We start from the raw sequence: 15,583 nt of genomic DNA, 5'->3' as shown, positions 1-15,583 counted from the left end.
AAGCCAAAGGCAAAAAGGTGACAGTGTTAAGGAACCATAACTCCATCGGTGACAAAATGGAGAAAAAAAAACCTTGGGAGAAACCAGACTCAAGCCAAGTTTCCATCCACTTGTCAATCAAATCATCTGAAGTTCGGTAAAAAACCTCATGGGAATAAAGCTGGTGAAAGTGTGTTTCTATCAAACAGCTTTAAAGCAAATAAAAACCTGTGTGTAATGACAAACATTGCCTATGCCATCACACATTTCTTTCCACCAACCTATCCATTTAGGGGCTCTGTAAAAAATGTAAAAAAAACAGTAAAACTGTGAAATATTATTTCAATTTAAAACAGCTGTTTTCAATGTGAATATATAATGTGTAATTTAGTGTCATTTATATCCTGTGATCAAAGATGAATTTTCAGCATCATTACTCTTTAGTGTCCCATGATCCCTCAGAAATCACTCTAATATGATGATCTGATAATCAAGAAATAAAGTATTTATGATTATTATAATGTTGAATCCTTGCTTTCAGGATTCTTTGATGAATAGAAAAGAACAGCATTTATTTGAAATATAAATTTTTGTAACATTATGAATGTCTTCACTGTCAGCTTTGATCAATTTACTGCATCCTTGCAGAAAAATAAAGTTACTGACCCCAAACTTATGAGCATTATTGTATATAACAGCAAAAATACTTCTAAATTTGTTTTGTTTATCAGAAACAAAAACCATATCCAATTAAAAGTATGAAGACGTGGCTAAACATACAAAAAGCTACAAAGAGACCTGAGTTTGAACATTGCTAATAGGAAAGGTAATGGGATAAGCAATCCAACAACTGACTAGTTGATGATTAGTGAAGTTAGTTAATCTAGACTTTCATTAGCAGTGTTGGGAGTAACGCATTACAAAAGTAATACATTACAGTAACATATTACTTTTTGCTGTAACGCAGTAGTGTAAGGCATTACTAATCAATTTTCAGTAATATTTTTCTCGTTACATGTTCAGTGAGGCTTGTATTACAGTTGTATTACAGTGTATTTTCTGCTTTTACTTCTTAAAGGCAACAGACTATGTGAAAGTTTTAAAGCAGTCTTTTAGTGCCAGTTCAGAGCGGTCGCGTCTGTAACATTGTTTTTTCCTCATAAATGCGAACACGAAAACTAAAATAAAATGAATATTTTAAGTTCTATGGAGACTGGAGAGCCAACCCTTCCTCATCCGATTTGTGCAGTGTAATTAACAGAATTACAATAAAATATATTTTACCTCCTATTTTTTTTGTCACGCATGAATGTGTGTCTTTTCCCTAATAATAAAAATAAAACATAGACTGATATTTGTCTAATGTCTGGAGTCCTTTAAGGAAGTATATATATACGTCTATATACATTTCAATACATTATGTATTTTCTGAGAATTTTTATTTCAAGTTTTGACTGCAAATGTCATGTCCATAATGCTGGACTTCCCCAATTTTAAATAATTTATCCTCAACTAGTTTTGTGGTGTAGGTCTACGTATTTTATAATGTTAACTTCAAATAATACTAGTAGCCTAATTTAAAGATAAGGCAGCATTGGATCTGGATTGTAAGGAGAATAACGCTGGAGTTGGAAGAGGTGTGTCGCGATTCTGTAGGTTCGTGGATCTGAGTCGTGTGGCGAATCGCGAATCGCGATTTCGGTTTCATATTGCATATCGTTACAGCCCAAAAGTTAAGTTCTACTTAGTTATTTTGGTGAAAGTAACTCAAAAGTAATACATGAGTAATGTAACACATTACAATTTTGGGACAGTAATATTGTAAGGTAATGAATTACTTTTAAATAACAGTAACAAGTAATACCTAATGTATTACAGTTTGGAAGTAACTTGCACAACACTGTTCATTAGTGAGCTAAGATTGCATGGTAAAACGCTAAATGTTGGGGTTGTCTCCTTCAAAGCATAATATGCAAAAATATATATATATATTTTATTCCATTTTACGCTCTCTTTTTGAACACGTGACTTACATCATATAAACAAACCATAAAAACTTAACTGGGTCAAGGTGAACCCAAAACCGGCCTAATTACACACCAATTAATCGACTGGTCGGTTTTGAAAATATGTAGTTCTCCAAATCCCACTGCTAAGCAGCCACAAGAGATGAATCCAGCTTGCCAAAAAAACATTCCAAAAGTAGGATTAACAATGTTGGATATCAAACAAATACGCCTAATTGTGGTTAATTCTTCAAATGTGGAAAAATGTAATATGAAGAATCACACGCTTGCCGACGGGACCGGGCAGGAGGTTGATGATGCAGGTTAAGATTTAGACTGTCATGTTTAACTCCTAAAACTGAGTGCTAGGCCAGCTTGATTAATACATCACAGCCTTAAAGAGTCAATGGTACAAGATAATATTAGTAGTCCATCATTTTCTCATCGTTTCAGTCACTTCTTGGCACGTCTACACACACACACACACTCCTGCAAAATCTTAAACCTGCAACCTGACCGGCTGAAAATCCCCCAAAACCTCTTTAAACCAGCAATCAGACAGGAGAAAACTAGTTTACACTGGTTTAAGATTGCTTTCAGCAGGGTCTGCGGTTATATAACATCAAATTCAGGAAAATGAAGAAGAGAGAAAATAAAAATCACACCCCAAGCACATTAGGATGCCGGGCACGTCGCTTGACTGACGACATCCCTGAAAGCCTTCATTTTTCTTGGTCCACATGCTGTTAAATGTGGCACACACACACACACACACCTCCCCAACTCTCTCCTCTGTCACAAACCTGAAATCAACTTAAAAAATATATCACTCCTGCCACGGAGGTGAAGTCGTAACGCTCCGTTCATGTAAAAACACAAACTTACAAACAGCCTAAATGGATAATCCATTCTCAGTGCACCCGAGTTAATCTACAAGATCATTTCCACAATGAATACTCAATTTTTCTGCCTGGAAATATGGGCTGCGGATTACCTCCGACAGCACAGAGCTGCAATCTTTAAGTCATACCGTTTTATTTATGCATTTATCAGATAAGTTCCCCCACCCAGTTAGAGTCACTGAGCTCACACACACACACACACACACACACACACACACACACACACACACACAGGCATTTTAAATAGGTCCCAGACTGCCGCCTTCTGGTGAAAAAATATCACATGTCTCTTATTCTGTGAGACTCACAAGATAGAAACCTGAAAAATGTTGCTTTCTCAGACAGTACACAGGGTGTTATGGCTGCATCCTTATATATTATATATATATATCCAATATATCCAATATATAATATATAAGATCCAGAATATAAATATTGTTCAACAAGTTAAAAACATTCACTATAAGTTGCTAGTTTAGAAAGTTTGGGGTCAGTAAGATTAACACTTTATTTTAGCAGGGATGCATTAGGATCTACTGATGCAAAATTCAAAGGTGAAACTAAACACTTTTATATGGTTACAAAACCATATAAAACCATATATAGCGTATCTACCTATCCAGGAAAAACTATCAAGGACTAAGCAGCACAAGTGTTTACAACATTGATAATATAATTATAAATGTTTATGAACACCAATTCATTATATTAGAGTGATTTCTGAAGGATCATGTGACACTGAACACTGGAGTATTGATGCTGTGATCACAAGAATAAATTAAACTTTACTATTCACACAGAAAACACTTATTTATTTAAATTTTGGTATTATTTTTTTAAATATTTTTGTTTTTACTGCATTTTTGATCAAATAAATACAGTCTTGCGACGCATAAGAGACTTCTCAAAAAATACTGAAATATTTCTGATCTTTATAGTGTATATTTATAAAATACTTATATAATAATGACAACGATATATATAAAGCAATTATACACACTACATCAGATGCCATTTTTACACACACACACACACACACACACAAAAAAAAATTATAATATGTTTTTAAAATATGTTCTGACCGGCTCTAATAATTCTGTGTCACTCAGCATTTTCACTTTCATCATGGACTGACAAATTACCTGATTCTAGTAACGTATTGTGTCACAGCTGGTTAGGACACGGTGTAAAGCTCAGTTGAATTTGTTCTAGATCATTAGACATGACTTTATAGTGCCTCAAAAGCCTGTCTGCGGAGGTGCTTTCATGCTAAACCACTATCTGGACCCCAAGACTGAGCTTTTGTGATGCCTCGCTTCTCAAACTAACCTGATTCTACGGATTAACCCGTTAGCAGAAGCTCTGTGACCTCAATCAGGCTTATTCAATAAAGGGGACACAAAATATCAGGTTAAAAATTGAGAAATACAGTCCTACGTAATTGAGACATTTGATTCTAGGGAATATGTAAACGTTAAAGGAAGATCCACATCTTAAAGGAGTAGTTCACTTTAAAAAAAAACTTTTGCTGATAATTGACTGCATGTCATCCAAGATGTCCATGTCTTTCTTTCTTCAGTCGAAAAGAAATGAAGGTTTTTGATCAAAACATTCCAGAAACATTTTCTCCATATAATGGACTTCAATGGAGTCCAAACAGTTCAAGGTCCAAACGAGAGTTTCGTTGCTGCTTCAAAGGGCTTTAAACGACACCAGACAATGAATAAGGGTCTTATCTAGTGAAACAATCGCTCATTTAAAAGATAAATAAAAAACAAGTTTTATAAGCACAAATGCTTGCCATGCTCTGTTCTGTAATGTGCGTTCGTGACTCTCCTGTTCGAACTCGTTCATCAAAATGAACGAAGCTGTCATTTCATTCATTTAGGTCGTTGATTGAACCAAATGACTGGAAAAAAATTTTTTTTCATTTTGAGAGCGTAACGAGCGCAAACTGAAACTCTCATTTGGATCTTGAACCGTTTGGACCCCATTGAAGTCCATTATATGGAGAAAAATCCTGGAATGTTTTCATCAAAAACCTTCATTTCTTTTCGACTGAAGAAAGAGACATGGACATCTTGGATGACATGGGGGTGAGTAAATGACTGGGTTGAGCAAACAGCTTTCACACTGAATGCTTCATCGCCAACCTGGAACATGATGAAAACACACATCTCTTTATAGCAATGTATATCAATAAACATTTAAATAAATAGGTGTCAATGTAATTCACCTTTGGCTAAGCCACACCCTAGAATGTAGATTGACCAATCACAGCGCAGCCAAGAACGAGCCCCCACAGAGGTCGGACACTTTTTCACAGCGCTCCACTGACTTTCAACACAGGCGTCTCATATTTTTGGTCTCGACAGGCTATTTCCGTCGCAGTTTTATCCAAACTATGGTTAAACGTTGTGCCTCAGGCATTCGTAACACAGATACGCGTTTCCCAGAGAGGTTGGAGGGGGATGTCCGTTTTTTCCCTTCCCAAAACCGAAGTCAAATCCTGACAAGTGTCGTTTTTGGATTAAACTGTATGGACGTCCTCAGTCTGCTAAACCCTGCAAAGATCAACAATCACATCTTTTTTTACTTCTAACCTTACTGTGAGTGTGAAGTTAGACTAGTTAGACCATTTTATAATGTTTTAGGTTATGATTTTGGTTCTCATACCAGTTGTTGATACGCTAGCACACGCTGCTAATAAATACAACGTTATACTCGTGTAGTCCGTTTGCTCTGTAATAACGATTATAGAAGTGAATAGAGACCTACCCAGCTTTGCATGAACAGTGTTGCTCCCTGATATTGTTAGTCCCAGCCTCCGTCTCGATTAGGATCTGCGGTGGTTCATTTTTTGACTGTGACCGGTAACGTTATGCTTTTGCCTCTATTTTGGATGCCTTGTTGTTCTTGCATTTCACCTGCATGTCTTGATTCTGAATATAGCCTTCGAACGCATATTGCAGCCCCTTTTGCCTACTTCTATCGGAGACTTTATTTGCTGCCTTATAAAAGTTTGATAACATTTCAGCAGGAAGAGCTGTTACAGCATAAGCCATGCAGAGCGCAGATGAAGTTTGACGGATGTAGCAACAGTAACTAAGAGGGGCGGGGCTTAGCCAAAGTTGAATTAACCCTGACCAACATGCAAAGACTCATTATACTAGCTAGCAACTAAAAATAAACTGTCTATTGTTATATTGGTGCATAAATGGCAGTAATTAAATATAATTCTTGCTTTGCTTAGTCGTGTTTTTAATGCAACTTCTAATATTTTAAACATTAAAGAAGATATATTATGCTATATATAGTCTTGATGTTTTCAGGCTCTACTAGAACAGGTTTTCCTGCTTGAATGTTGATTATTTTCCTCATATTCTCCATTGTTGCTGCTCCTCTCTTCCCAGTCTGTCAGTAATGCTCTGTTTACTTCCTGTCTCTATGAAGCCCCTCCTTCTGAAAAGCACACTGTGCTCTGATTGGTCGGCTGGACCAGTGTGCCGTGATTGGTCGAGCGCTTCGAGTGTGATTGGGAAATGTCCCGCCCCTTTCCATAACTGCCAGTTTAACACACCACTAACTAACTCAACCAGGCCCCGCCCCTTTATTCTGCGCATTAATTATTATAATGAGGAATATTATGATGTGGTCGTTCCCGGTAGAAACTCAAGACTACAATGGAAGCATTTCAGGAGTTCAGAAACAGAGACACTGCTATAGAGAAGAACTGGAGCTTTCTCATGCTCAAACAGCAACATTACACACTAAAGAGAGATGAACATGGAAAAAAGCATAATATGTCCTTGTCAAAAGGTTAAAAAAAAAAAATGGGACCCAAACACAGTGAATACAGACATGAAGATTAGAAATGTAGATGCAGTGCAGAAAACACAGATTAAAAGCAGTTTATTCCACTAAGTGTGTTTTCAACAGCAGAGGCAGAAGCCACTGAAACAAACACAACAAGCGAAGACAAACTTGTAAACTACCAACATTTTGGTTGTCCGTTCACGTTTAACTTTTTACAGAATCATGCCCGTGAAATCAAATCATGGCTGTCAAAGTTTGTACACAGAAACAAAACCCTGAGGGGATTTCATGCACATTAACAATAAATGTAACATTAACAATGGTGCATTAAAACATTCTTCAGCTTAAGCTTCAATCTGTATTTAGATGTTGCATTATGTTGTCGATGCATGTTTTGCATTGGCAGATCTAAAAAAAAAAATACTTTACAAAAATGTGCCAAGATAAAAAAAGCATGCATTATCACCGATTTAATAAATATGAAGAGCTGGGATCAAAAAGTTATTTTTATGATCGGTTTCTGACTCGGAAAACGGAAGGTCAGAGAGGAAGCTTATCTCTGCAGAGACGGCCTGTGAATGTTTGTATTGCACTCTTCAGGTGTTTCAGCAAACCTGCACTCCTCCATCAGATAAGACTTAATCCAACCACCTGAAAGACCGGCTCTGTTTGAGGCAGTCAAACACCAGGTAAAAATAGAGCGAAGTGATGGAAGTCACCTCAGGTCACCGGCAGGTTTCATAATGGTCGAAATTGAAAACGCCCATGGAAAAAAACACTCACGAGGAGGCGGCAGACTCTAACTCACTTTTTTTAAAGTCAAGTAATAAATAAAGCAATTGCCTTGCTGGAAAAACAAGCAAAAGACTCTCGGCTGCTCATTAAAGAGTGAATTTACACCTTTCCACGGCATGTGCAGTTCAAGGCTCCTTGCTTTGCATATGAAGGGTGTTTAAATATCCATTAGACTTCATAATTTGTCAGGCACAGCCCTACGGGCTAAAGACGGAGAGAGAAACAGGCTGTGATGGGAAGGCTGGGAGAGGGTCACTCAAACACACATTGTGGTGTATGCACACAGTCTGTAGCAGAAGTGGAGAGTCACTGAAGCACGAGGACACCTCAGGCAGTGTCACAGTCTCAGAGTTAATGTATACTTGGAGATGCCATGCACAACTCAACTCTTCCTAATAAATGCATCATAAGACATTAAAGTCAGTTGCTGCTTTAAAGGTGTTCATGTTTTCCTTCTAACGCATTCAAAATGGACTCAAGTATTCAAAATATACATTTTTTAAATATTTTAATATTCATATTTAAAATATATATATATATTTTTTAATTTTAATATATATTTTTAAATCCAAGTCTGCAAAACACTTCGGATATTATAGCCAAATATTATAGCATGAATCATTTTATTTCACACTAATGATTATATATATAGTAATGGATTTAAACAAACAAAAATTAAACAGTGATTAATACATTTTTTGTTATGTACTGCTGTATTATTAATATATTCTTATTACTATTTATAAAAGTATCATCATGTAATAATGTCTAAAAATGTATTAATAACAATGCTAATAACAAAACAAAATAATTAATAATAATAAGTTATGCTGCATTACATTATATATTATTAGTGCTTTCAAATCAATTAATTGTGATTAATCACATCTAACATAAAAGTCTGTGTTTATATATAATATAGGTTTATAATATATTAATTGTGATTAATTGGCTTGACAATAACAATATTTTATATTACATGTAGAACTGCAACAACATAAAGTTTTATTATTATTATTATTATAAGTTACTAGTAAAATTATATGTATCACTATTGATAATAATAAACATATATCACAGTCATCTAGTATTGCACATTTTTATTCTAGTGACTAACATACTTTAATAAACTCATTTTCAAATTTTAAACTTCATTGACAAACCAAAAAGGCAAGAGATTAATCTTAAATGGCATGGTTTTGACTATAATTTTTGGCTTTAATTTCGACTTAATTTTTATATTTATATTACGAAATGGATATCTCACAGTATGAGCAGAATCTTTTCCTGCCATTGTGGTATTTATGGTCCTTTCACCCAGCCCTATTTTGGTGTCCCACAAAACAACACCTTAGTCAATTTTGGTTCCTTTGCTGCCTCCATTTCAGAGCCTCTACAGCCCATTACACTTTTAATAATCCGACCCTGCCTTATTCTTCCTCGCATGACTCGCGACACATCTCACAGGCGAACACCTGTGATCTCGCAGGCCTTAAAACCCAATAAACAACTCTCGCTCTGTGCCGAAACCAGGCCTCTCTGGAGAGACCCTATAAAAGCTGAGCCCCGAACCTTTACTCCGATACAGGTTTCTGTTGAATTACACAGCAATTTACTCTGCCGTTTACTAGCGCGACTATCGACAGTGACGTTTTTCTGCCTTAGTGATCACTGACAAGCTGGCAGGCCGGACACAGTGGTGTGATAAAACACAAAAGCTTACACTTATAAAGGATTTTAATGTGTGACGAAATGCACGAGAGATAAAAGTGAAATTTCCCTGGTGTCACTGAAATAAATGTCTCTTAAAAGGGATACTTCTCCTCTGGCAAGATGAATGTGTATTTAATATGGGTCATTTATTTTATAAATTATTTTTGAATTTGGAGCTTTCTAGACTGAGAAATGCCAGAAAATGTATTTTTGACTTATGTGGATGAAAGACAACAACTCACAGAATGCATTTGCTTCGCTGCCCTAGGAGGCCACGCCTACCGCTAACAGAGCGCAGTAGTTAAACAACAAGTCTAGGCTACTAGTGAGTCTCCGTGATGAGTCTGCCTGAAAATGTGTTTCGAGATCGCACAAAATGTCCGGGATTCGGCTTTTGCGTTCTACAGTCACCATTCATCATGTTTACTGTGGCGAGCAGGACGAGTGAGGGCCGCGGGAGAACGGTGCGATTCATGTTTACTGTGGCGAGCGGGACGAGTGAGGACCATGAGTCATGTTTATTGTGGCGAGCGGGACGAGTGAGGGTCGCGGGACAACGGCGCGAGTCATGTTTACTGTGGCGAGCGGGATGAATGAGGGCCACGGGACAACGGCGCGAGTCATGTTTACTGTGGCGAGCGGGACGAGTGAGGGCCACAAGTCATGTTTATTGTGGCGAGCGGGACGAGTGATGGCCGCGGGACAACGGCGCGAGTCATGTTTACTGTGGTGAGCGGGACGAATGAGGGTCACGGGACAATGGCGCGAGTCATGTTTACTGTGGTGAGCGGGACGAATGAGGGTCACGGGACAACGGCGCGAGTCATGTTTACTGTGGTGAGCGGGACGAATGAGGGTCACGGGACAACGGCGCGAGTCATGTTTACTGTGGCGAGCGGGACGAGTGAGGGCTGCGGGAGGACGGCACGAGTCATGTTTACTGTGGCGAGCGGGACGAGTGAGGGCCGCGGGACAACGGCGCGAGTCATGTTTACTGTGGCGAGCGGGACGAGTGAGGGCCGCGGGACAACGGCGCGAGTCATGTTAACTGTGGCGAGCGGGATGAATGAGGGCCACGGGACAACGGCGCGAGTCATGTTTACTGTGGCGAGCGGGACGAGTGAGGGCCACAAGTCATGTTTATTGTGGCGAGCGGGACGAGTGATGGCCGCGGGACAACGGCGCGAGTCATGTTTACTGTGGTGAGCGGGACGAATGAGGGTCACGGGACAATGGCGCGAGTCATGTTTACTGTGGTGAGCGGGACGAATGAGGGTCACGGGACAATGGCGCGAGTCATGTTTACTGTGGCGAGCGGGACGAGTGAGGGCCGCGGGACAACGGCGCGAGTCATGTTTACTGTGGCGAGCGGGACGAGTGAGGGCCGCGGGACAACGGCGCGAGTCATGTTTACTGTGGCGAGCGGGACGAGTGAGGGCTGCGGGAGAACGGCGCGAGTCATGTTTATTGTGGCGAGTGGGACGAGTGAGGGCCGCGGGACAACGGCGCGAGTCATGTTTACTGTTGCGAGCGGGACGAGTGAGGGCCGCGGGAGAACGGCGCGAGTCATGTTTACTGTGGCGAGCGGGACGAGTGAGGGCCGCGGGAGAACGGCGCGAGTCATGTTTACTGTGGCGAGCGGGACGAGTGAGGGCTGCGGGAGAACGGCGCGAGTCATGTTTACTGTGGCGAGCGGGACGAGTGAGGGCCGCGAGAGAACGGCACGAGTCATGTTTACTGTGGCGAGCGGGACGAGTGAGGGCTGCGGGAGAACGGCGCGAGTCATGTTTACTGTGGCGAGCGGGACGAGTGAGGGCTGCGGGAGAACGGTGCGAGTCATGTTTACTGTGGTGAGCGGGACGAATGAGGGTCACGGGACAACGGCGCGAGTCATGTTTACTGTGGCGAGCGGGACGAGTGAGGGCTGCGGGAGGACGGCACGAGTCATGTTTACTGTGGCGAGCGGGACGAGTGAGGGCCGCGGGACAACGGCGCGAGTCATGTTTACTGTGGCGAGCGGGACGAGTGAGGGCCGCGGGACAACGGCGCGAGTCATGTTAACTGTGGCGAGCGGGATGAATGAGGGCCACGGGACAACGGCGCGAGTCATGTTTACTGTGGCGAGCGGGACGAGTGAGGGCCACAAGTCATGTTTATTGTGGCGAGCGGGACGAGTGATGGCCGCGGGACAACGGCGCGAGTCATGTTTACTGTGGTGAGCGGGACGAATGAGGGTCACGGGACAATGGCGCGAGTCATGTTTACTGTGGTGAGCGGGACGAATGAGGGTCACGGGACAATGGCGCGAGTCATGTTTACTGTGGCGAGCGGGACGAGTGAGGGCCGCGGGACAACGGCGCGAGTCATGTTTACTGTGGCGAGCGGGACGAGTGAGGGCCGCGGGACAACGGCGCGAGTCATGTTTACTGTGGCGAGCGGGACGAGTGAGGGCTGCGGGAGAACGGCGCGAGTCATGTTTATTGTGGCGAGTGGGACGAGTGAGGGCCGCGGGACAACGGCGCGAGTCATGTTTACTGTTGCGAGCGGGACGAGTGAGGGCCGCGGGAGAACGGCGCGAGTCATGTTTACTGTGGCGAGCGGGACGAGTGAGGGCTGCGGGAGAACGGCGCGAGTCATGTTTACTGTGGCGAGCGGGACGAGTGAGGGCCGCGAGAGAACGGCACGAGTCATGTTTACTGTGGCGAGCGGGACGAGTGAGGGCTGCGGGAGAACGGCGCGAGTCATGTTTACTGTGGCGAGCGGGACGAGTGAGGGCTGCGGGAGAACGGTGCGAGTCATGTTTACTGTGGTGAGCAGGACCAGTGAGGGCCGCGAGAGAACGGCGCGAGTCATGTTTACTGTGGCGAGCAGGACGAGTGAAGGCCGCATGAGAACGGCACGAGTCATGTTTACTGTGGTGAGCAGGACCAGTGAGGGCCGCGAGAGAACGGCGCGAGTCATGTTTACTGTGGCAAGCAGGACGAGTGAGGGCCGCGAGAGAACGGCACGAGTCATGTTTACTGTGGTGAGCAGGACAAGTGAGGGCCGCGAGAGAACGGCGCGAGTCATGTTTACTGTGGCGAGCAGGACGAGTGAGGGCCGCGAGAGAACGGCACGAGTCATGTTTACTGTGGCGAGCAGGACGAGTGAAGGCCGCATGAGAACGGCACGAGTCATGTTTACTGTGGCAAGCAGGACGAGTGAGGGCCGCGAGAGAACGGCACGAGTCATGTTTACTGTGGTGAGCAGGACAAGTGAGGGCCGCGAGAGAACGGCGCGAGTCATGTTTACTGTGGCGAGCAGGACGAGTGAGGGCCGCGAGAGAACGGCACGAGTCATGTTTACTGTGGCGAGCAGGACGAGTGAAGGCCGCATGAGAACGGCACGAGTCATGTTTACTGTGGCGAGCAGGACGAGTGAGGGCCGCGAGAGAACGGCACGAGTCATGTTTACTGTGGCGAGCAGGACGAGTGAGGGCCGCGAGAGAACGGCACGAGTCATGTTTACTGTGGCGAGCAGGAGGAGTGAGGGCTGCGGGAGAACGGCACTTTGCGTCACTTTTACTGACACTTTGCGTCCACCCTCTATGGGCGGGTTGAGAACATGCGGGACAGACCCTACTACTGACTGTAGTCTTTAGCCTCTGGACAAAAAATGATGATTTTTGCGTCATCTGAGGATTTTTTCCAGACAAAAAATATAGAAATCTCTCGTCTCTGGGGGATTTGAGGGTGGAAAGCATGGTAATTTGAAAATACTACAGGTTTTTTGCTAATAGAAAGCTTAATGCTAAATCCTGAAGTATCCCTTTAATGTTGATGTTGTGTGCAAAACTGCATTAAACAGCAATAAATAAAACAATATATCATAGTTTTATAGCTGGTTAAACACCAATTTGAATAACAGGACCATCTTCCATTTGTATATGACAGACCCTTAAGCAATAATTGAAAATCTGCCGTCAGATACAAATGGCCCACATTCAAACACTGTGGCTAATTGGACAATAATGCAACAGCAGATTAGCAGATAAAAATATGGGGCTAAAAACACAACAGTTCGAGGTTATGATGGTTTATACATCAGGTTTTTCATCTACCTGTGTGATTAGGCAAACTGAAAGAAAAAGAACAAGAGGAAGAAAAGTGCAAAAGGTATTTCTAACCAAATGGCTGCTTATAAAATCAGAAAGTTGTTGACAGTCTTATCAGACACAATTTAAGGCAGAACGATCTGCATTGAACTGGAATAACAGGATCACTATCTAGCAGTGAATGCATTCATAGTATTGCCAGGACTCTAATTTGTGTGTCTGCACTCCAACAGTGCTTAACGTAAACATAATCTCAACACTGTCATATAATCATTGGCTTTCTCCCCAAAAGCTGCTTATAATGATTATTTCAATATTTCTTCAGGAAGCCGGAAAATATATTAATTTTATTTCTGAGAAAGTCAACTGAGTCGCATCAGTTCTAATGGGTATTTCTGATACAATAGGAGCTTTTACACTGGAGATACATTTTCATAGTCACTATAAATGAAGAGTTCAGATGCAAAAGCCTCTAAATGCCATTTGAAATTTTCTTCTTTAATGATGATTTTTATCAAACTTGTATATTTAAGTTCAGTAATTTCACTTAAATAACAATTAATAGGTAATTATCATTGCCATTTAAGTGAAATCACTGAACTTAAATATACACTCTAAAAAATGCTGGGTTGTTTTAACCCAACTTTGGGTCAAATATGGACTAACCCAGCCGTTGGGTTAAATTTTTACATTACATTTTTAACCCAACATTTCGGGTTTGTCCATATTTGACCCAAAATTGGGTTAAAACAACCTAGCATTTTTTAGAGTGTACAAGCTTGATAAAAATCATCATTCTAGAAGAAAATTTCAAAGGGCACTTAGAGGCTTTTGCATCTGAACTCTTCAAATATTGGCAGAAGAACCTGCTTTACGCTATGACTACGACTGATTTTAGTTGAACACCTTTTGGAGGAACTAAATTAGCTCAACCTAGCACAATTTAGGCTACATTTGTGACTGCATTTGTGAAACACCAACATCCGCTTTTTTAAAAAAGCAATTAGGCCTGCTCGAATTGTATTTTTTTATTATTTTTGGTCAATATCATATCAGTCATGATAATTCACCGCATGATTATTGGTGGGCGATAAGATGTACGATATATGAGTCTCCTTTGACAATATATAAAAATTCAGGGGGCCGCCCTAGTGGTAAGTTCATATAACCGAGTACTAGAGATCGACCGATATTGATTTTTTTATTACCGATAACAATTATTTGTGTTTATGTCTCGCTAACCGATATACAGAACCGATATTTATTCAATGTTTGATTTCTGTAGCACCATTTACCGGTGAATCCGATTATGGGAAAATGCTTAAATATCAGGAAAAATATCGGTAATTGACCAATAATCGGTCCGATTATCGGTTGATCTCTACTGAGATCCTATGACAACCCAGTGCGAAAGAACCAATATAAAGCTAAATTTGATCCATGAATAAAATTCTATTTTAAACGACAAAACTGATGGCAGATGTCTTACTTTAATAATTATAACATTAAGAAATAAATCTTGTCTGAATAGTGCTAAGAAGCAAAGCTTTATTTCCTTACCTTCATCAAAGTCTGCGTCATCCTCTGTGTGTTGAGGGAATGGGAAGCAGTTTGTGATCTCGAGCCGGTCCTCCACCACCAGCCCCAGCAACACCCCCTGCACCACCTCACTGCCCTGACCTTCCTCCTGGTAATGCTTGATGATCTTCATCACCACCTGGAACACAACACACACATGCTTGAACATCAGGTCAAGTCATCCTCATTTATATAGCGCTTTTAACAATGTAGATTGTTCCAAAGTAGCTTTATAGAGATAATAGGAAATTAAAGTAACAGAGATTGTTTTGGCTTTATGACAGCTCTAGAATAAAGTTGTTTTCCAGTTAATGTTAATTTTATTTAAAATTAGTTATTAACTTAGGGTCCACTAACACGACACAACTCCGGTTATGTTCTCTCTACGTAAACTTTAGAAATGTGAACCTGTGAAAAAAGCAACCCTACACAAAACTACATTAACATTTATCAAATTCATCCACTAACACTCACACTATCACTCTAGTCACATTCATTTATACAGCGATTTGTACAATACAGTGCATCAAAGCAGCTTTCAAGAGATAACAGGAAAATTATGCAACAAAGTTTGATGTTTTCTCCAGAAGCTAGTTACACTCTAAAAAATGCTGTCAAATTTTGGTCAAATATGGTCAAACCCAATGTGAAATGTTAAAAAATGTACAGTTGAAAGTGAAAGTTGAAGTTGGGTTAAAACA

At 41.2% G+C, this 15,583-nt stretch overlaps 1 protein-coding gene across 2 annotated transcripts in view; it reads right to left on the bottom strand.

Annotated features, from left to right (window-relative positions):
* The window catches only part of eif3hb (eukaryotic translation initiation factor 3, subunit H, b), a 105,449-nt gene that overhangs the window by 70,843 nt on the left and 19,023 nt on the right, over positions 1–15,583 (bottom strand). For both annotated transcript variants that reach the window (XR_016147387.1, XM_089122971.1), the window contains exon 2: positions 14,865–15,021. Coding sequence is in view for 1 of the 2 variants with exons in the window: in XM_089122971.1 (XP_088979097.1) it covers positions 14,865–15,021 (157 nt within the window). In the remaining variant the exon portion in view is untranslated. The remainder of the gene's footprint in view (positions 1–14,864; positions 15,022–15,583) is intronic.

This window comes from Pimephales promelas, chromosome 18, assembly GCF_988280905.1.
Source record: "Pimephales promelas chromosome 18, fPimPro1.hap1.1, whole genome shotgun sequence".
Taxonomy (NCBI): domain Eukaryota; kingdom Metazoa; phylum Chordata; class Actinopteri; order Cypriniformes; family Leuciscidae; genus Pimephales; species Pimephales promelas.
Note: the sequence above shows the minus strand (reverse complement) of the source record. Positions and strands in the feature narration are given on the sequence as shown.